The 19,724-nt window shown below is 48.3% G+C and overlaps 7 protein-coding genes across 7 annotated transcripts; 2 read left to right on the top strand and 5 right to left on the bottom strand.

Moving 5' to 3' along the window:
* Positions 1 to 521: 521 nt before the first annotated feature.
* I303_103388 (uncharacterized protein) lies at positions 522 to 3,911 on the bottom strand (the record flags this gene model as incomplete). Its single annotated transcript, XM_018406734.1, has 9 exons — positions 522 to 566; positions 660 to 971; positions 1,110 to 1,530; positions 1,609 to 1,934; positions 2,002 to 2,025; positions 2,089 to 2,285; positions 2,356 to 2,471; positions 2,550 to 2,654; positions 2,761 to 3,911. 9 exons carry the CDS (start codon positions 3,909 to 3,911, stop codon positions 522 to 524), a joined length of 2,697 nt encoding a protein of 898 aa, XP_018263542.1.
* An 805-nt stretch (positions 3,912 to 4,716) lies between these two features.
* I303_103387 (60S ribosomal protein uL24) lies at positions 4,717 to 5,368 on the bottom strand (the record flags this gene model as incomplete). Its single annotated transcript, XM_018406733.1, has 3 exons — positions 4,717 to 4,914; positions 5,031 to 5,114; positions 5,327 to 5,368. 3 exons carry the CDS (start codon positions 5,366 to 5,368, stop codon positions 4,717 to 4,719), a joined length of 324 nt encoding a protein of 107 aa, XP_018263541.1.
* A 1,782-nt stretch (positions 5,369 to 7,150) lies between these two features.
* On the bottom strand, positions 7,151 to 10,078 carry I303_103386 (uncharacterized protein; the record flags this gene model as incomplete). The annotated part of the gene is made up of 3 exons (XM_018406732.1): positions 7,151 to 8,378; positions 8,463 to 8,899; positions 8,975 to 10,078. The coding sequence occupies 3 exons, from the start codon at positions 10,076 to 10,078 to the stop codon at positions 7,151 to 7,153; spliced, it is 2,769 nt and encodes a 922-aa protein (XP_018263540.1).
* Positions 10,079 to 10,608: 530 nt separating this feature from the next.
* On the top strand, positions 10,609 to 11,568 carry I303_103385 (methionine-R-sulfoxide reductase; the record flags this gene model as incomplete). The annotated part of the gene is made up of 6 exons (XM_018406731.2): positions 10,609 to 10,836; positions 10,928 to 11,006; positions 11,115 to 11,160; positions 11,242 to 11,352; positions 11,407 to 11,466; positions 11,526 to 11,568. The coding sequence occupies 6 exons, from the start codon at positions 10,609 to 10,611 to the stop codon at positions 11,566 to 11,568; spliced, it is 567 nt and encodes a 188-aa protein (XP_018263539.2).
* A 368-nt stretch (positions 11,569 to 11,936) lies between these two features.
* Positions 11,937 to 13,469, bottom strand: I303_103384 (uncharacterized protein; the record flags this gene model as incomplete). Its single annotated transcript, XM_018406730.1, has 5 exons — positions 11,937 to 12,375; positions 12,495 to 12,648; positions 12,738 to 12,901; positions 12,982 to 13,127; positions 13,233 to 13,469. The coding sequence occupies 5 exons, from the start codon at positions 13,467 to 13,469 to the stop codon at positions 11,937 to 11,939; spliced, it is 1,140 nt and encodes a 379-aa protein (XP_018263538.1).
* A 1,817-nt stretch (positions 13,470 to 15,286) lies between these two features.
* Positions 15,287 to 17,872, top strand: I303_103383 (uncharacterized protein; the record flags this gene model as incomplete). Its single annotated transcript, XM_018406729.1, has 10 exons — positions 15,287 to 15,444; positions 15,524 to 15,720; positions 15,783 to 15,857; positions 15,939 to 16,127; positions 16,197 to 16,320; positions 16,375 to 16,544; positions 16,604 to 16,879; positions 17,045 to 17,434; positions 17,498 to 17,612; positions 17,680 to 17,872. 10 exons carry the CDS (start codon positions 15,287 to 15,289, stop codon positions 17,870 to 17,872), a joined length of 1,887 nt encoding a protein of 628 aa, XP_018263537.1.
* Positions 17,873 to 18,409: 537 nt separating this feature from the next.
* On the bottom strand, positions 18,410 to 19,395 carry I303_103382 (uncharacterized protein; the record flags this gene model as incomplete). Its single annotated transcript, XM_018406728.1, has 2 exons — positions 18,410 to 19,164; positions 19,266 to 19,395. 2 exons carry the CDS (start codon positions 19,393 to 19,395, stop codon positions 18,410 to 18,412), a joined length of 885 nt encoding a protein of 294 aa, XP_018263536.1.
* Positions 19,396 to 19,724: the final 329 nt, after the last annotated feature.

Here is a 19,724-nt window from a genome sequence, read left to right as displayed (position 1 = left end):
TCTGCGTTAAGAGGAAGAAGGCTTATGAGGTATGGTATGGTATGTGATGTTAGACGCAATAACAAATCAACTCGAAGCAAAGGTCAATGCAATCATTCTCACTCAGACGCGCTCGGATCCACGTAACAACGCGTGGGGGGTTTCATGACGTGGATATATTGAACAATATCACCGATACCCATACCATACGGGGAGAGAGCTACACATCCTATGCATGTATGTATGAATCTGGTACTATGGTTTGATCTGCTTTGTTGGCCCTGAGGCTCTGTATCTACATACGTATCTGTGTTTGTCTAGGAAAAAAGGGGGAATTTGCTACATTGAGATATGTGTGGGTTATATCGTATTGAAGGGACTCGAGGTCTTGGGTATCTCATTCTGCTCGAATGGCTTCGTTTCGTTCTATTCCTGTTTGTTGGTATATTGGCACAGATGACCCGTAAGACTGTGGATTGTCTGTTGCGCTGGACTTTCTGCTTCGTTGCATAATCTCTGAATCATCTCGATTCAGAGATAGTTCAATGATTGAACAAATCATGGAATACACTAGGTATCTCAGCGGACTAATAGTCAACAACACAAAAAAGCATCAGCGTTCAGCTTGATCTGTTTACGGAGAACACTACCAGGTTGGAAGAACGTATCAATCAACTCACCTTGAATCTATAAGCGCATTCCGTACTCCTGAGCATCTCCACATCGCCCCCTGCGGCTTGTACAAAGCTAACAATCACTCCATTCACCTGCGGCCCCTGGCGTGTGATGGGAGGTACAGCCGCCGCTGCTCTGTGGGCGTACCCTTCTACCGACCGAGGAAGGTCGAAATTGATCACTAAGGGTGACCAAGGGACTTCAGGTGGTTTGATGTTCACATCGAATACAACTAAGAATCGGGGTCCGTTGCCAGACAAGGATATTCGCCATTGCTGTAAGATTGCTTTCTTTTGGTTCGGCGGCATCTCGGGAGTCTGCGGGGTGTACAATATCAGCGAGATCAGCGGAACTTCTCAACTAGTTGGCAAATCACTAATCTTGCGCCTTGATTCCTCGATTCGCAATCGAACGACATTTCTGAAAAACACCGAGCTGAAGGGAAGAAAACATACCAGATACAACGTCTCCCACTTCCTAGATTGTAGCCTCAACACCACAGCTTCCAACATACTATACGTGCCGACGTGCACGATCGCCTGCCATAACGGATAATCTTCCAGCATCTTGACCAGCATCTCCAACTTGTACTCTTTCGCTCGAGATTGCTCTTCGTTCTGACCCGACGTATTCCTTCCTGATCCGATCGTTCCAGGACCGGGATCGCCATTTCCAGCTTGTTGAGTGGCACCAGCTTGAGCCGAACCGGTAATTGTCAAGTACACATAAGTGTGCTTGAGGTTGATACCTGGAGTCACTGATGAGACGGATTCCTGAGAGTTCGTTCCACCTTCCCTTCTGACCAAGACTCGTACAGGATCCCGGACGTTGAGCGATTGAGAGAAATTGATCACGTCCGTAGGTATCGTGTTTGAGCTGAACACGAAAAATGTTTAATGAGCATCTCCTCATCTGCGACAATGTGAAAGCAAGGGACAACTGTGAAACACTCACAAGAGACAAGTTTGCCTTTCTATAGCATTACCACCGCCAGCTCCACCCAGACCGGCGGTAGGAGCTGTAGGACCTCCCACAGCGGCCGTACCGTTGGTTGTGGCAGGTGCACCGAATCGACTGCCTTGAGATGGGAAAGGCGTCTTACTCGCAGGGTTGAAAGGGGAATCTCTACCCGCATCATACGGCGAAGTGAGGCCAGGCGAGAAGGGAGCGATCGGGGCTGAAGGTGTCAGGGGGCCTGTCATACTACTTCCGCCAGCTCCTCTTCTCGGTGCAGGAAGGAGTTTGGCGATGTTGAGGACATTATCATATAGGTTTCGTGCCTAAAGTCCAAAAGCTCAAAATCAGTATACCGCTGATGTATGCAATGAAAAGATCAGATAGGCTTACGATCAATTGGTCGACCTCGTCAAGCTATCACATAGGTAGTCAGTGTCAGTATCTGCCTTGGCAATGCGTTGCGAGCGTGAGACTCACAATCAACAGTCTACATTCGCTACCAGCCAATCCACCTCTGCTGGTCATTACCTCAGCTACCTTAGCCGGTGTACCAATTAAGATATGGATAGCATCCCGTTGGAAAGCCGCAATCTCATTTGGCAAGCCCGAAGATCCTGCTGCGCCAGCAGCTACGCCAGACCGTATACCTATAGGCCCACCTACACCTCTGACCACTGCGAGGACATCATACATTAGCTTCGCCGCAACGAGAGTCCACACGCGACGCCTTCAATCGAGACGTACGTTTTTGACATTGCATAGCTTGGTCCACGGTCGTGGTGATGATGATAACAGCAGGACCTGCATAAGTCGCTGGAGGCGGGGGAAGGTTTTGGACCAGATGCAGAGCTGGGATCACACTATCACAAGCTACAGTTTAGCCAAATCATTCGCAGCGCAGTCAATACACGACGAATTCATGTCCTCCATTGACTCACTATGAGATGATTCGCTCGGTCGTTGGTGGGGCTTGCGCTATGATGTCGCTGCCTTTGATCATAAAAGGCAATACCCTAGTCTGGATCTTATTTGGGGGGCCAATACTGGCAGATCGGAATCGACACATTGTCCGGTCAGCATTGTTCATCGTTACCATAGGGGAGAACTGATGATGGTCGATTGTCGAGTTGGAGGTTGGTCGTCACTCACCCATATTTCGATATCGATCTCAGTAAATCCACTTTCAAATTCAGATGTTCCCACTTGGTGATCACTATCCCCGCTCCTGGCGCCGCCAAACCACTTCCTCCCGGAGTAGTAGGCCCGGTGGGCGGCGGGATCTGACCTGGTCCAGGACTGACAACATTCAAATTTCCAGGCCATTCCCTCTGACTTTCGCTTCTCAAGCCTGAGGGCGTGTGTGGATGCCCATGCGGATGTCCATGGGAATGAGCACCTCCTCCCGGTAATCTACTTGTTGTTGATGTCGATATCGATGAGGCAAGGGCGAACTCAGGTTGCGGTTGACCTATAATTCCACTAGAGAACGATCTATTGATATTCGGTCTATTCACTCCTCCGAAATTGCCCTGCGATTGTTGTGGGTGATGCGAAGAGTTGGAAGGGGTGGTCATGGGTCCGTTGGAGGCTATAAGATCTTCAACTCCTTGATGTATCGGTCTGGTCGGTATTCCCAAACTCATTTGTCCCCCTAATCCACCTGCGCCTGGTGTTCCTCCGGGGTGCCTTTCTCCTGCAAGTGCCAAAGACGATAAAGTGGGTACAGACGAATTGGATGATCCCGCTCTCGTGACCTGATTCTGGGATTGTAGGCGCTGCAATTGAGCGACGGAGGTGGATAGGGCTGAGATCTGTTGAGTCAACGCTGCGATTTCGGGATTCGCAGTCCCACCGCCCACTGAAGCTTGGGGTTGAGGGGTGGTAGAGGGTATGAAAGGGGATTTGGGCAGTCCATTCTGCTTGATACCTGGTGCGCTGATGGACGATGAGGGTATAGGTAGTTCACTATCGAACGGAGCAAAAACCGAGGTGGTAGTTACCGTGGAGGTCGTGGTGTTCTTCGGTCGAACAGGCGAAGTAGTGCTTTGCGGAATACCATTGTTAGGAGCAAGGGTCTTGACTATGTTGGTCAATTGTGATACTTGAGCTGAGAGGGTGGATAAAGCGGTTTCAGTTCGGGTTAATCGAGATGATAATGCTTGGTATATAGGAGAGCTCTCTATATCATTGCCGCTGTTGTTGTTGTTGTTATTGTTGTTGTTCAATGGTGAGCTTCGTTTAGGTTGAGTGGAAGAAGAAGACGAAGAAGAAGGTGGAATTGGGGTGTTGTCCCCCGACATGGTGGATGGATTTGACGATGCTATGCTATGCTACAGAATTGTTAAGGCGTATGCCACTGATCAGATGAGCTGGTGGATTTTGCCTATATCTATTTGCTACAGATGCAATGGAATGTGAAGGTATGGAAGAGCAAGAGAGATAGATGATCGATGACAAAGCTGCCTGTAACTTTGTGGGGTCGCGCTTCATCAGGAAATGAAATGTTCGAGACTCATCTAATCTCCGGGATTAAATCGACCATCGTACAGTATGCTGACTATCTGCAGTTGTGAATATGCATGCATGCGCGATACAAGGATGGTATGGAATGGTCCACTCCGTCAGTCTGGGAACGTGAGCATGAGAGCATTTATCTCAGGTCATCTCCATCCAGCTCGTCTTTAGACACTAGCATTGCAGATTCGAACCGCACAAAAGGAATTCTCATTCCTTTTGACGAGATTCGTCAGCTTTAAGCGTGTTAGTGCAGTAGTGCGTACTCTCCTGCCAAAAATTCCAGACTTAAGACTATTGAAGATAATTTATGTGTTTTGTCAACTCCATGAAGAAATAAGTGAGGGAGCAAGAGCAAGGGGGCGCGTCATCATCAAGTTTTGTAATCCTCCCGAATATCTGATAGAATGCTGATAGTGCAAGATCTCCTCTCGCTAGAAGCTTTGACAGCGACGAGGACAATGCAGAATCATGAATGGAAATCATACATCCCAAGCCAAATCAAGCAGAGCACTGGATCTGCCTGACCTGTTCACCCTGACTGACTGAGAAAACTAATTTACTGATACTTGTTCAAAATACGTAAATAGTTTACTCGGACTTCATCTCGACGTCACCCTTCTCTTGGGTCTTGCCGCCCTTTCGAGAGAGGATGGCTTTTCTGTCGGCGTCGAGCTTGAGCGAGGTGATGACTACGTTGGAAGGGGAGATACCGACGGGGACAGTGGCGGCGTTGGACTTCTCAATGTGCACTCGGTCGACGTGGATAACCCACTTCTTTCTGTAGACCTGCAAATACACGATAATTCATTATCAGCGAACGACTCAAAACACAATACAGAACCTCAAATCTGTTTCTGCCTCCGCCTGCTTGGCGAAAAACAAAAACAAGCACGAGCACTCACTTGGGTGACCTTTCCCTCTCGGCCCTTGTATTTTCCTCGGACAATCAAGACCTCGTCGTCTTTTCTGATAGGGATTGATCGGGCCTGAGTACCAGAACAGAGGCGATGATCAGCGACTGTATTCCGTTAAAGCGACAGCTTTCCCAAACATCTTCCGCTATTCCAGTATAAACAACGATCTGCGTTTGCCACATCTCTAACTTCATTCCCGTTTCCATCCCCTGTCCACTTAATCTCTGCAACACCATATCGCATGCGTCCACGGATCAAGTCTCCAAGTTGACGTGATCACTCACAGTGTGCTCCTTTCTCAATTCCTTGGAAAGAGGAGAAGACATGATCTTTCTCTTTTGACCGGACGAGGCACCGAAGTGTGCCTTTCTGGACTTTCGACGGTCATGAGCGAGGCCTGTGTGGTGATAGCATGGGAATGTCAGTATTAGCGTCTCGCGATCATTGTTGCACAACGACAACATCATAACAGGCGAGCGAGCGAGCGAGCAAGCATTTGGGCAAGCAGGATTGTTCTAGTTGAGTGATATATTCTGTGTGGATCCAGTCCTCCGATTTTGGACGGGCAACTCCATGGTGTGAGTTTGGTATGCGAAAGCGTGCGCGTATGCGTCTGCGTGAGCGGATATTATCCTTGTCCTTATGGCAAGTCGTTGAGTGTGATCTTATGAATCCGGCAAGTTGATTGTTGCTCGAATAGTTGACTGCCAGGTGTCGACCTATCATCTACCTCTCTTGTTGATGTGTATGTCATCCAGGTTGAACTGCATTGTGCTCTGCTCCGCTCTGCTCTGCTTTGCTGGTCATGAGCGACATTGTCGATGCGTTGCGTTGATGGTGCTGATTCCGCATTTGAGCGTGTTAATTCAAATCCAATTAGAGATTTTCCGCTCTCACTCCAAGATCTGTATAACCCTGTCTGCTCTATCCCATCATTGGACTCTGAAGCTTCCCTATACTCCATCTTTCCCATAGGATAATCTCTTCTGACCTGTATTGCCCTGTCACGCTGCTCTCGTTTCCCGAATTCGATGAATCACGTCGTGCTAATTTATTATGCCGTCCCCGCAAATTTGTCATGGCATGAAAGTGAAAGTGAGAGTTGAAGTCGAGGGATCTTCGTATCATGTCCGCCGAGTCTTGCCCTTGAGCCCGTCCAAGCCGAAAAAGTTTCCATGCCCATGGTCCTGTTCATGTCCAACTCCATCCAATTCCCAAACTAGTCCCGCCCATCCTGCTCGCTCGCTCGCTCACCTGTAAAAGCCATAACAAGAAACCCGCACTCACCGGTAGAAGAAGCCATTTTGAATGATGTTTTTGATGGATGGAGAAGGTCAAGATATTTTCAATGATCAAGGATAAACCTTTAATTGTCCAGACAGACGGGTAGCAGCAGCAAGCAGCGAGGTAGCAAGCAAGCAAGCAGCCAAGCGATAGTGAGTGAATCCAATCCAGAGCTACAACGGTAAGTCGCTACGGTGTAGGGTAAATCAACCACCATACCGTGTAAAATCTGAATACGATAAAAAGGTGGTAAACGCCGACTCCACCGTACAACCGTCTCCTGTATGGCGAGAGTGGCACCGGCCGGAAAAAAGGCAGAAAGGTCGGCGATGCGATATATCCGACGCCTCCGGTATATGTGGTCTTTACAGATGTTCTTCGCCCGTCTCTCTTCATGGCTTTTGACCTTGACGCTGTCGCGCGAAAAAGAATCAATCGTTAATACCAGTCGTGCTTGCTTGCTCCTTCGTCTAAGAATCATACCTGCGAATCCCATGTAAGGTGATATCATATTTCCTGAGCCAGCACCTGCCCGAGTGGAGGTAAAGTCAAAATCACATACAGAGTCTGCCTCCAACCCCAAGAATACAACTAAATCATAAAGGATCAACGTATGAACGTACAACTGCCCAGCCACATAGCCGCACAAGCCCTCAACCAGAATACAACGAAAAACAAAGCAATACCTTACACGACCAGATAATGCTATACTCGTACAAATAAATACAATATAATCAGATTACCAAGCTTTGAAACTGCCACCGTCACCGTCATCGACACTGCCACCAACACTGACACTGACGCTGATGCTAATATTATCACTCTCACTGACCCCTCCTGCCTAAGACAACTTCAACCACACCGCCTCCCCAAACATGCGTGAAATTCTCTTTGACAGATCCCTTCTTCGGCTCAATCCCCACTTCGAGCACATAAGTCAACGTCATTTCAGGGACGACGAAGCTCTGGATCAATAATCTTCGAATTAGGTCATTACCACTATGGCTGCTCGAGTTGAACGGCTTGATCGTTATATTGCCTTTTAAGTGGACATCCGTCGAGGTCATATCTACTGGTACGATCGGTCGGCTAGCTTGCGTCGCTTGCGGTACTTGAATCTGATTCTGAATCTGAATCGGCGATTGCGTTCGATTGTCATCGCTGTTACCATTATTACCACTCTCGTCCTCTGCTATGGTTGGCGGAACTGGTATGGCCGTATTGCCGCTTTGTGTAATTGCTTGATCCCCTGTAATTGTAGACGTCGAGGCTGAAGCAGGAGCAGGAGTAGCGGAAGTCGAAGTAGGAGTAGAAGTGCTTTTCCTTCTTAGACTAAATGAACCTCTCCTGTCGCCCAAAAAAGATTTTCTTCTTGGACTTGAGCTTGACCCGGCTACTACCCCTGCCACCTCACTAGATCCAGCAGACATGAACCTTCTCAACGGTCCTCCACCACTACTATCTGCCGAAGTGCCCAACTGACTATTATTCGGGACACTCGAACTCAAGCCACCTGGTCTCTCGCTATCCACCGTCGAATCCCTTCTGTTCTCTTGAGTAGCATTTGTACCTGCTAAATCCCTCCTGTTCATTTCATTGACTATACCTTCCAATCCCAGGGCTATATGATCACCACCTTCTTGCCAGACCTCGCACTTCGTGGGAATCTCAATCCGCCTGATCTCCTTCTCCAGGCCTAACCTAAAGATGGTCACTCGAGTTAAACGCACGACGAATTTACTTTCTTCCGGATTACTATATGTCGACAGGACATGCGGGAGGGTCGAGTGGAAATGCAGATGGAAGGGGAACGAGGGTAATTCCCCCGTCGAAGGGATGAGTAAGATTGGTGGAGAAGGTAATAACAGTGTCACGTCGATTCCTGGTCCGCTGGTTCCGGCTGGATTAGGTAGACTGGATTTAGTCTTCGGTTTACCACCGTTGAGCTCGACAGTGCGCCAGCCAGGGTTGAACGGATCGTCTATGGTCAATGCGCGTATGCGTCGGGGAGGGATGTACGATCTAGGCTCGTATATGATGGGCACGGATAGTCTACGTTGCCGGCTTTTCAGCTCTCGTATCTCGCTGAGTGTTCTCGGTAAAATACACAAGCTAAGCATGAGGGCTCCCACTTACGTCTCGTTGAACCTTAGACCCCTTCTGACCAGTTTTGCTCTCAAGACGTATTCCACGTTGGCTTGCATGCCGACTTGCTGCAGATCACAAGATGGCGGCAACTCAGAGTTGGTGTCTTTGTAGTGTGTATTAGGCATCTGCAGAGAAAAGCTGTAAGAGGTATTTTGGGGTACGATCGGGTGGCCATCTTTCGTATATGCCTGTTCAGTACCTGAAGCGGGCGTAGGAGATATCAAATTTGATGTCGAAGATGAAAGAGGATCGGAAGACTGTAGATCCGGATTTTCCGATTGAGTGGTTATCTGTTCTCCCTGGGCAGTCGTTGAAGTATCTTCCGAAGGTGGGAACAGTTGTAGCTTATTACGGGCCAACGGTAGTGTGTCGAGGACAGTATATTGGCCTCGGACGTAGTATGACACATTCACCATGCCTATGATCTGCGTGCACATCTCAACTTTAGCCTAAGGTCGCCGCATTCGGTTGTAAGCAATAAGATAGATGCGATAACTCACAGCTATCTCCAATACCACAGCTCGGTCGACTTTCCCTACATCGATTCTACCTTCGATCCAATCTTCCCTCCCCGCTTTGATATACAGCGGTCCCGTACCATTGACGTTCATCCTTCTGCCTCCCCGCGTTATTGTCAGACGCAGCTTCTTATTTCCCGTACTGACATCGGTAGGACTACCTGCACCATTTGCCAGAGACGGCAAAGGGCCAGCGGGGGGAGGCGGTGATTGCGCTATGGCGTTGAAGTATGCTGAAGCTGGATGATCGGCTGAAAGGTGAATGGCAGAAATCAAGCGCAATTCGTCTCGGCCCAAGGAAGGTGAATATATTGGCGGCTCGAATGAAGGGATCGGTAGATCGATATACCCCTCCGTCAGGCTGGTTGCTGCTTGACCCAAAGAAGTGCTTAGAGCCGAAGTGTCAGGTCGGGGGTAGGAAGCGCTTGGTACGGAAAATGTATTTCGTCGAGCGGTTTGGGGATCGAGGATCCTTCGACGTGGGATAAGCGGATCATCATCATCATCCCCATCGTTCTCGGCGCCGATATCTATGTTCAGTCCTTCCCCTTCTTCAGTCGAATTTTGACCATCCCCGTACCCATCGCCGTCATCGTCATCCTCGTCTTCTTCAATTGAGGTACCGTTCTCTGCTGAATCTTCGGCGATCGGACCCGTTCGATCCGTGGGAGAAACCCCAAAGTAATCCCGAGCAGCAGCATTCAGTAATCTCCGATCCTCGTAAGATTGGCCTTGGCTCGTAGGACTACTAGATGAGGCAATGGCATCTTGATAATTTGGTAAAGGCGCTGAAGAGAGGTCGTTGCTGCGAGTATTCGATGATGTTGCTGTTCTGGACACAGCGTAACTCGGTATGTTGGGTCTCGCCCACCTTTCCGCTGAAATAGGTTCGGATGATCGACGCAAGTTAGGGATAGGTATAGAGGGCGTATGATGCGATATAGGCAGGATGGAAACTCCACTTGAGATGGGCGGAAGGATTGGCGCGCCGGAAGAAGATCTTTCTGCGGTCGCCAAAGGATTGGGAGAGTTGTTATCGGATGTCGAATTGGAGCGAGTCGTTATCGATTTTATCAAGGATTTCATCTTGCGATATCATCCTATCCAATATGGCGAGAAGAGGCTCTTCATACTGTACACAAAAGATCACCAGCTATATGATCCGTCTGTATACGATATACGATTCCCACCTTTGGTCTTCTCGTGCGACCAAGATGGCCAAGATAGCTGATGGCAGTCACGAGTCAACATCATGGAGTCTCCACTATACGCTACTTTCGCACTGTTTGCCACCCGGCTATATCCACCATCCACAGACTGAAAGGGTCTGGACCTTCCCGTTCCTTGGCTTCAATCTTGGATCTTGGCTGTCCTTTTTACCATTCACCACCGGTTCATTACGTAACTGAGACCGTGCATCTACGTCAGCTCCACTAATTCTACCTCCACTCGACTGTATCTTCTGGACGGTGAATGATCGATCTCAGCCGTGTCTTCATGATTTATAAACAATATTTCATCTGCTTATTCAAAGCTGTGTTCAAGTATACATATATATGCTCACAAGAGGAAGAGCATACCTTATAGCCGCCCTCACAATCTTGATAATTTCACTTATGCCTTTCATACCATCTTCTCTAGTCAGATCAACACTTTACAACACAGCTCGAAATCAAATCCCCTCTTCTGTTGCTGTTAAGCCTAATCAAGCCATCAAATTATCAGGGATCGGATTACCCTTCGCTGGATTCTTCTCTTCGAGTAGTACCAACAAAATGCCTTCTGATAATTACCCAGTCAAGAAGAGTGATGATGAGTGGCACGCCGTCTTATCGCCTGAGCAGGTGAGTTGCCCGTCGAAAAACATGTTCTCTATGCCCGCCAGTGGCCCTCCATCAACGCAAAAATAGCTGATCGAAGTCAAATGGTGTATAGTTCCGAGTGATCCGTGAGAAGGGTACTGAACGACCTGGATCTCATGCGTATGATAAGAAGAATGATGCCGGTGTATATCGTATGTCATGTCCTTCCTCCATCCTCCATCCTCCATCCTCCTGCCTCTCTATCTTTCATCGTTATTACGTTTGCCTCTGTACTGATCATATTATGCTCTGTTCTGCAGACTGTGCCGCTTGCGATGCGCCCTTGTATACTTCGAAGACCAAATTGTAAGTATACCTGCCGATCTAGCTGCTTTTCGCCGGTTATTCGAATCATTGGATATGGAGCTGATATGGTATTGGCAATAGCAATTCCGGGTGTGGTTGGCCTGCATTCTACGACACAGTACCTGGAGCAGTGATTCGTCATGAGGATCGATCGATGTTCATGACTAGAACTGAGATAGTCTGTGCCAACTGGTGAGCTGCCATTTTCCTATTGTAGGCACCGTAGCTGATTCTGAAAACGATCAGCGGAGGACACCTCGGACATGTGTTCAAGGGCGAAGGTTTCCCTAACCCAGTTGATGAGCGGTAAGTTCAGCTTCAACATCTTTTTAGCTTTCATATTGATAGCTGATATGTTTTGTCAGACATTGTGTTAACGGGATTTCGCTCAACTTCAAGAACGAGTAATGGCGTATATCGATTTTCGCAGGAGTCAATAGAAGCAGCTCTTGGCTTAGGGAGCAACCAGGAGCGAAGGGTGTTGTAGCCCGAGTAGTTGTGTTGTTGTAGCAGGCGGGCGGATGTAGCATGTTGTTGTAGTAGAGGACGGATGTAGCATGGTGCATGTCAAATAACTCAATCTTGCGTAATGTGAAGACAGCCAAATCTCACCGCGCAAGTTTGCTATCACACTATCAAGCGATGAACTGCAACATGGTGCCCTCGTTTCGGAATCTATATACATTCGAAAACTTCATATCTACTTGTGCGACAAACCGATTCCACCGAAGTACAATCAAGCTTCCTAGACACCCAGGTATCAAATTACGTAGAAATTAGCCGTAGATAGCTTGTAACCTTTGGATCTCCTTCCTGGAATCCTCTTCACCATTGTAGAACAACTCGAGGGCATCCTTGAGTCTGATCTTGGTGATCTCATCTTCGTTGTTGTACTTGTCCAGCACGCCATCAGCGAGGTAATCCACATCGGTCGAAGCCATCTTCCAGTCCTTGCTCATGACCTTGGAAAGGGGATCTTGGGTGGACAATTCCTTCAATCGCTCTTTAGAGGCGGCAGGCTCGACTTTCTGCCAGTTCTCCCAGTAGATCTCGGTGTTGTTCAACGAGTCCTTGAATCGCACTTGGTGTTCGGCCCCCTTCTTGTAGACTGGTAATTTTGAAGTGGAGCACAAGTCGGCCATTTGGTCGGAAAGGATCGTGTTGGAGTCGGCACCGAGTTCGAGCATCGCCATACATTCTCTCGCGGTGACACATCTACAGTGCGGTCAAGCGGTCAGCACATATCCTCATCTGCTGATTCCACTTTGTGTTCCTTGGAGGTTATCTTTTTGGATTGGGGATTTGAGAGAGAAGGAGGACTAGACTAGACTCACGAAGCGGCTTTGATGAGCGGCTGGGTCTTACCGGTCTCCTTGGCGAGTCTGTCGTAAGTATCTCTGATGTGTCTCATTCTGGCAGACATCGGGTGTTGCTTGGCAACGTCCTCTACGTCGGGCCAGATAGATGGGTCGACGTGGGCAGGGCATTCTATCAGACCACAAATACGCCATCAGCATTTCGGAATGATGTTCTGCCTTATGGTTATGTTTAAGCGATTCAAGAAAGACAAGACTCACCGTTGAAGTATGGACTGATCGAGTGCATACCAGCTTGAGAACAAGCGATAGCCTGAGGAAGGGAGAACAAGGAGGTTCCCAAAGTTCGGATACCCTCGGCGTTCAGTACGGCGGCGGCTTGGACACCGGCGGAGGTCGAGGGGACTTTGACCATGAATCGTTCTCTACCGTGCCGCCAATCCGAGATCAGCGTGAATCTTCGAGGAATTGAAATTGGAATTGGGTTCTCGATGGCGGGGCTCACCTGGGGATACCCTCAGCTTGGAACACCTTATCGTAAGCTCGCACATGAGCTTCGATGGCATCTCTATTATAGGCGTTTCGGGGGGATGCCTGGACGAGCACTCGGCCTTGGATGTAAGGCAAGACCCGCTTGGCGAATCGGACGGACTGGAAGTACAATCGAACATGCCGATGTCAGCATCGGTCGGTACTCTCTTTCTCTCTTCATTGGATTGTGATTGAACGAAGAAGGTAAATGACAGAGCGACTCACAAGGACAGTGTGAACTTCCAACCAATCTTTACCTTTCAATTCCCTAATGGTCTTCTCGACCAATTCCTTGTTGTCGGGGTTTCGAAGTTGCTCGTCGACCAAAAGATGGTTTGAAGTCATATCGTGCGCCTTGATGGGGAGGTTTTTGGCGATCTCTGGGTTCATGGAATCGGTGTCGACATGACAACCGGCAGCTTCGATTTGCTCGAGCAAAGTGGGTTCAGGCTTAGAGATCATCTTGATAGTTTTACTTAATTCGATTACTTTACTCCAATTTTACTGGTTTCGGTGCGTATACTGAATGATTGGTAATATTTGTGTTGTTGAAGAGGTTGACGAAATATCTGGTACAGGTCCAACCTTTATATACTCTTTCTCTGAGCCTCCTCATAGTACGGCCAAGTATCTACAATCCTCTGATTTTACCGAACCACCTGACAACTTCACACCCAGGCCGCTCAGGCTAGCAGGTAGAGCAAACGTTCTACAATGTTTACCAGCTATTACCGGTTGAGCGGGCTTATCCTGCTGACACTCCGATAATTCAGCGAATAATCTCAACCAGCCTAAAGAGCCAAGATACCGACGGCCCGATCGATCCGATTATTTCTTATCCTTAGCGCTGGAGGATGTTACACATTGTTCTGTCGAGGGGTTCCGAAGTGTTCGGTGTCCTGCAGAGCACACAGCGAGGTACTGGTGCACGAGGCGTGAGTTGCGGTAGTGCAGCTAGCCTCACTGGACATTGGTAGCTACCCCTGGCTGGCTAATTGACTCACTCATCCCGATCGGTCAACCGAGAACAAATGTCAACTCCGTCCGCTCTATTCGGATCGCAGCCAAGTTCAATCTACGAATTTAATCCTTCTTTACGCCGATAGTGGATTTATATCTTCATCTTTTCTCCATTGAAGGTCCGCTTAAAAGCCAGCTTTTTTCATGAATTGAAAACGCGATGCAAGGGGGAGAAGGAAGAACGAAGGAAGGGAGGTTACGTCAGAAATTAAAGCTAATCTGATTACGTTCACGTTGCTATAGTCTGCTTTCGCCGGGAAAACCAAGGTCAAGTCGGATCGGTGAAAACACTCAAGTCTGGAAAACGGTTTCCGCTCTCGCCCGACTTTGACAAAGAGAGCCTATCCACCTCGAAATTCTTCATTCTTCAGAACTGCTATTTTGCTTGAAGCGCTGTCATCCGATCACGAATGCCAGAGGCGCGTGATCTGCAAGTTTCACCCTGAGCTAGGTTATGTTTGTATGTGTATTTAGCGCTGTGTACCCATACAAACCGTCCTTTGTTACTACCTTTCGATGGGCTTTCCATCGACTAAGCTAGTTCCCGACCCGGTGCATCTTTACTCAGCCAATCGTTGGAATCCCCTAGCCCAGAGAAGCGCAACGGATGCAACTGCGCATGAAGTCTACTGCAAAGTGAAACCCGATCGGCTTGAGCGATTCAATCTAATGACGTACATCTGTATATTTGCCCTTAATTGGCCATCTATTCAGCGGGGCATAAAAGCCCCAGGCATCTAAACCATGGGGTATCCACATAGTAAGAAAAAGGCTAGACTCAAAACGCTAAAATCAGGTACTGACCGATAAATGACCTTCCAGCTTCTCTCTGTTCTGGCTCTTGCTTTGCTGTTGCTTTTCTCTCACATGACGTCTGCTTACTTTGCTTTAACTAACAGAACACGCAGGACAAAAGAATGCATTGCAATAGTCTCTTCCACCGCAATTTGTCCGGTCTGCCAAGGGGCTAATGCCTGGCCTGACCTGTTCTTGCCGCATGCACCATTGTTTGGTTCGGGTACGTTCGGCTAAGAATCTCCTTCAATCTCCCTTTGTCGAGCGAGCGACTCGACCTCATCCGGTCGACGGTGTTCAAACCAAGTTTCCAAAATGTCTATATATTCCTGATGATCATGAACAGGAAGATCATCTTCCCCTCCTTCCAAATCCTTTCCTAACAATCACGAACACCTTTCCATTGTAGCTCTAGCCTTATTTGTTTTGTATAATTGTTGAAATAACTCGCAGCGTTGTACACCATGGCAGCATTACCTCAGTCTGCTGCTAGCGACTCATCGGTCCATCGCTTGGCCACCGATGCTAAGCCCGAGAAATTCAGCGATATAGGCCATGTAGAAGATATCGAGGCTTCGCATCAACAGCACGTTGTAGCGCGTAATCGTAATGTCAGCGCAAAGTAAGTCTTTCTATACCGCCTGACCACTAAGACATGCATCGAAACGATAATTGATATGTGTGGTTTTGATATTTGATAGGATCCAAAACCCTCTACATGGGTTGTCAAAGGAGAACCTCTTCGGGATGGCGGACCAGTTCTGTGCCGAAAAGGGATTCGAGGAAAAGCGGGATTTATTCCAACGAGCCGCCCTGTTGTCGCAAAAACCAGACGACTACGAGACCATACCGGAATTAACCGAAGATGATCGATTTTGGTTACGAAGGGAGAAGACCAGTGAGTAATTTCACTAATTTGTACAATGGTGCGCAATGCTGATCCTAGAATGTGATACATAGACAAATGGGACCAGACTCGCGCATTGTATTTCCTGGTCATCGTCTGTTCGATCGGTTCTGCTATCCAAGGTTGGGGTGAGTACTTTCTCTCGGCGGCAAGACATCTTGCGCGGGCGATTCTTAGATCTGACTTGATCTGATTTTCTGCGCTTCTAGATAACACCGGTGCAAATGGTGCCAATCTGTCTTTCCCCGCTGAGTTCGGTATCGAGACCAACACATGGCTCGTCGGAATGGTCAATGCCGCCCCATCCATTACTGTAGGAGCCGTCTCAGCCATGTTGACTGACCCGATCAACCATTACATCGGTCGAAGAGGTACAATTTTCGTCACTGGTCTTTTCTGTGAGTCAGCGAAGCTCTCGAGACATGCTCGGAAGTCTTAGACTGATGGTTGCATCTTCTCACTCGCAGGTGTATTCCCGGTACTTGGTCAAGCTTTCACTCGAAACTGGCAAGAATTGTTCGCGTGCAGAGTACTTCTCGGTTTCGGTATGGGTATGAAAATCACCACTATTCCCATCATGACTGCTGAAACGTGAGTAGATCTATTCTCTCGCTTAGCCGATAAAATGTTGATGACCATCGCTAGTGCCCCTGCCCGAATTCGAGGTGCATTGGTCATGTCTTTCCAACTTTGGGTCGCCTTCGGTATCTTCTTCGGTTTCTGCTCCAACTTGATGTTCCAAAATGTCGGAGACAACGCCTGGCGAATCCAGCTGGCAGCTGCCTTTGTTCCCGCTGTACCTCTTCTCGTATTGAGTGAGTTCCTCATTCTGCCAGATGTAAGAATGACCAAGCTGATTAAGCATCCTACTCAGTCTGGTTCTGCCCTGAATCTCCTCGATGGCTCATGAAGAAAGACCGATACCCGAAAGCTTTCAACTCGTTGATGCGATTGAGAAAATCCGAAATCCAAGCGGCTCGAGACATGTTCTACGCACACTGTCAATTGCAAGAAGAGCGAGAGGCTTTCAAGGGTACAACCTACTTCTCCAGATTGGGTGATCTTTTCACCAAGCCTCGTCTGAGACGAGCCAATCTTGCTTCCTGGGTCGTCATGATCAGTCAACAATTGTGCGGTATCAATATCATGTGTGAGTGGCGGAATCACAAAAGGGGTCCTTTGGCTCAAACTCGTGTCTCCTCTTCACTTGCTCCTATCATCTCGCTTTCTTCACTTTTATTTTTCCACGTCTATGCATTTGGCATTGGGCAGGCATGCAGTACACCTAGCTGACGAGCACCTGTCATGTATATAGCTTTCTATTCATCCACAATTTTCGCCGAAGCGGGATACAACCCCAAACAATGTCTACTCGCTTCTTTCGGCTTCGGTCTCGTCAACACCATCTTCGCAGTCCCCGCCATCTACACGATCGACACTTTTGGAAGGAGAAACCTACTTTTATTCACCTTCCCATTAATGGCGTTAATGTTGTTCGGAGCGGGCAGTATGTTCTACCTCGACACAGCCAATTCCGCAAGAGTTCCTGTCTTGGCTCTGTTCATCTACCTTTTCACCGCTTTTTACTCCCCCGGAATGGGCCCTGTACCATTTGTCTACGCTGCTGAATCGTACCCTCTGACTCACCGAGAGATCGGTATGTCTTGGGCCGTACAACAAAACAACATGTGGGCAGCTGTGTTGGGTGAGTAGCGACTATAGTTCGGCTCGGCGCGAATTACAGCTGATATCATTTTTTGCCCGACAGGTCTTACATTCCCAAGTATGCTGGCGGCAATGACGCCCGCCGGAGCGTTCTACTTCTACGCTAGTACCAACTTGCTCGCATGGGTATTGATCTTCTTCTTTACACCGGAGACTGCGTAAGTCATATTTTCCATTGCCCATTTCACTCTGCGACGATACTGATCATTTCCTTAACCCTCATAGTCGACGAACACTGGAAGAACTTGACTATGTCTTCGCCGTACCTGTACCCACATTCGCAAAATACCAATCGACCGTATGGCTACCATGGTTCATCAAACGATGGGTTTTCTTCCAAAAGAGTGCGCACCTCGAGCCGCTTTACAAGCTTGAAGGTGTCGCTGGTGAACGAACAGAAGTGGAGAGATTCCACTAGGTGGTGGTCATATTGGCTAGAGATGTCTCCCTTCTCCGGGACTCCTTTAATACATGTCCAAGAAGAGGGACGAGCGAGTCGTTGTCCAAAAGGGTGGAATGGAAAAGTAGAAAATGGAGAAGACTGAATGGATTGTTCACGGGTCCCGTCCCTTGTTTGTTTATAAATGTCTCTATATTATTTTAAAAAGCATCTGTAGCTTCCGCTATCGTACTCTATAAGAGTTCGTTGCTGAGTTGTCTCTCAATGTATGACATACACTTTTCTGCGTTGAACAAGGTTCTTACCACTTCCAAGCGGCACTCTGCTACACGGTCTACTATTCAAGCCCTTTTGAGGAGAAAGGCCCATATTTTTACAGCAGTCGCACTGAAGTATGTCGCATGTGGAAGGCAAACAACATGAGTAGTGGGCAAAGCTGAAATGCATCCGTAAGTAGTAAGGAGAAATACTGAAAATCTGATCGCTCAAATACATAACCATGGCGTGGGGTGTATTGCTGAGAACCAAAGTCCTATCTTAGGGTCGATCTGGTGTTCACCATTCATAGCCTTCCTCCTCATCATTTTCAAGCTCGTCGCTTTCGGTTCCGCTGTCATCTTGATAAAACGGGAACGCTCTCGCATACTCAGCCGGAAACTGCGCAGGGTTTGCCATCACAAACTTCTCTGAGAGATCAGCCAGATCCGTCAAGATATCGTGTTCGAAATTCCACATTTGTCGTGCTGAGGCTGAGATTCCAAGGAAGTCAAAGACCACCTTCTCATATTTTGTGGCGCATCTGTCGTAAATGTGCTGAATATCTGCCTTGGTAGGTTTATCACTCAGATATGCCCATCCAGGATGATCAGCTGCGGGTCCCTTCGCCAATCCATCAAACTCGATAAGGTCATATGCCGCGGTCAGCCGTTCTCGAATTGCTTCAGACCAGGCTGGCAAATCGTCGTTTAGATTCAATGATGAAGCCTTCAATATCTGGCTGAAGTCGGACACAGCGTTGTCCTTGCTTGGTTGATCCATGCGTGCATGGTCCATGACACTTCTATATGAATGTATTGCGACGTCCTTATAAAGCTTCTGATCAGGACTGGCTGTCTCCGCCAGCTTGTCCAAAAAGTGTTTCTGTCGTGTCAGTCCAGAGAAGGAAGCCCAATGGAAATCCGTGTTGTCAGAGGGTCTTTCAACCCCTGCAAATTGTAGCGTGTCGGCTCTGCTGCATCGGAACTGGTTGGCGATGGTCGAATTGTTTCCCACCACAAAATGCTGACGTCCCGAAGGTGCGGCTAATGGTTCTGTGAATGCACATGAGCGACAAGTAGCGATTACGGGGTGCTCAAAACGTCTCCCTTCAAGGGTCATCGCGATCAACATCTGCAGTCGTGCTCTGACTTACTTTCCAGTTGGGCATCTGTATATATGGTGAAAATATTACTAGTATAGCCCTCTAAGGCTCGACAGGCTTGACCAGGGAATGGCAGTGAATTGATGGTGTCGGTCACGCCCGAAGCGTCGATGGACGACATGTTGGGGATGACAGGGCAAGTGTGGGGAGGAGAGTGAATGGCGGCGAGGACAGACGAAATTTGGATGACTCTGGCCTGACGGGTGCCCATATATATATATATATATATGTGGGATAGCAGGAAGTCTATACATGATGTCACAAAAGAGCTTGGGAAGCCGACCTCGACCTCAAAGGGGGCACCTATGAGGGATTTCACGTCACCGGCCATCCTTTCAGAATCTGCTGCAGCATCACGCCACAAAGGATGCCAGCCGCCTTGTATGACGTTCGGTAGCTTGAGGGAGCCGTCCGCCTCGGTTCTCAGGGCAGAGCAGAGTTGCGTGTGTG

Source organism: Kwoniella dejecticola, chromosome 4 (genome assembly GCF_000512565.2).
Source record: "Kwoniella dejecticola CBS 10117 chromosome 4, complete sequence".
NCBI lineage: Eukaryota > Fungi > Basidiomycota > Tremellomycetes > Tremellales > Cryptococcaceae > Kwoniella > Kwoniella dejecticola.
This window is presented reverse-complemented; position numbering and strand designations above follow the sequence as displayed.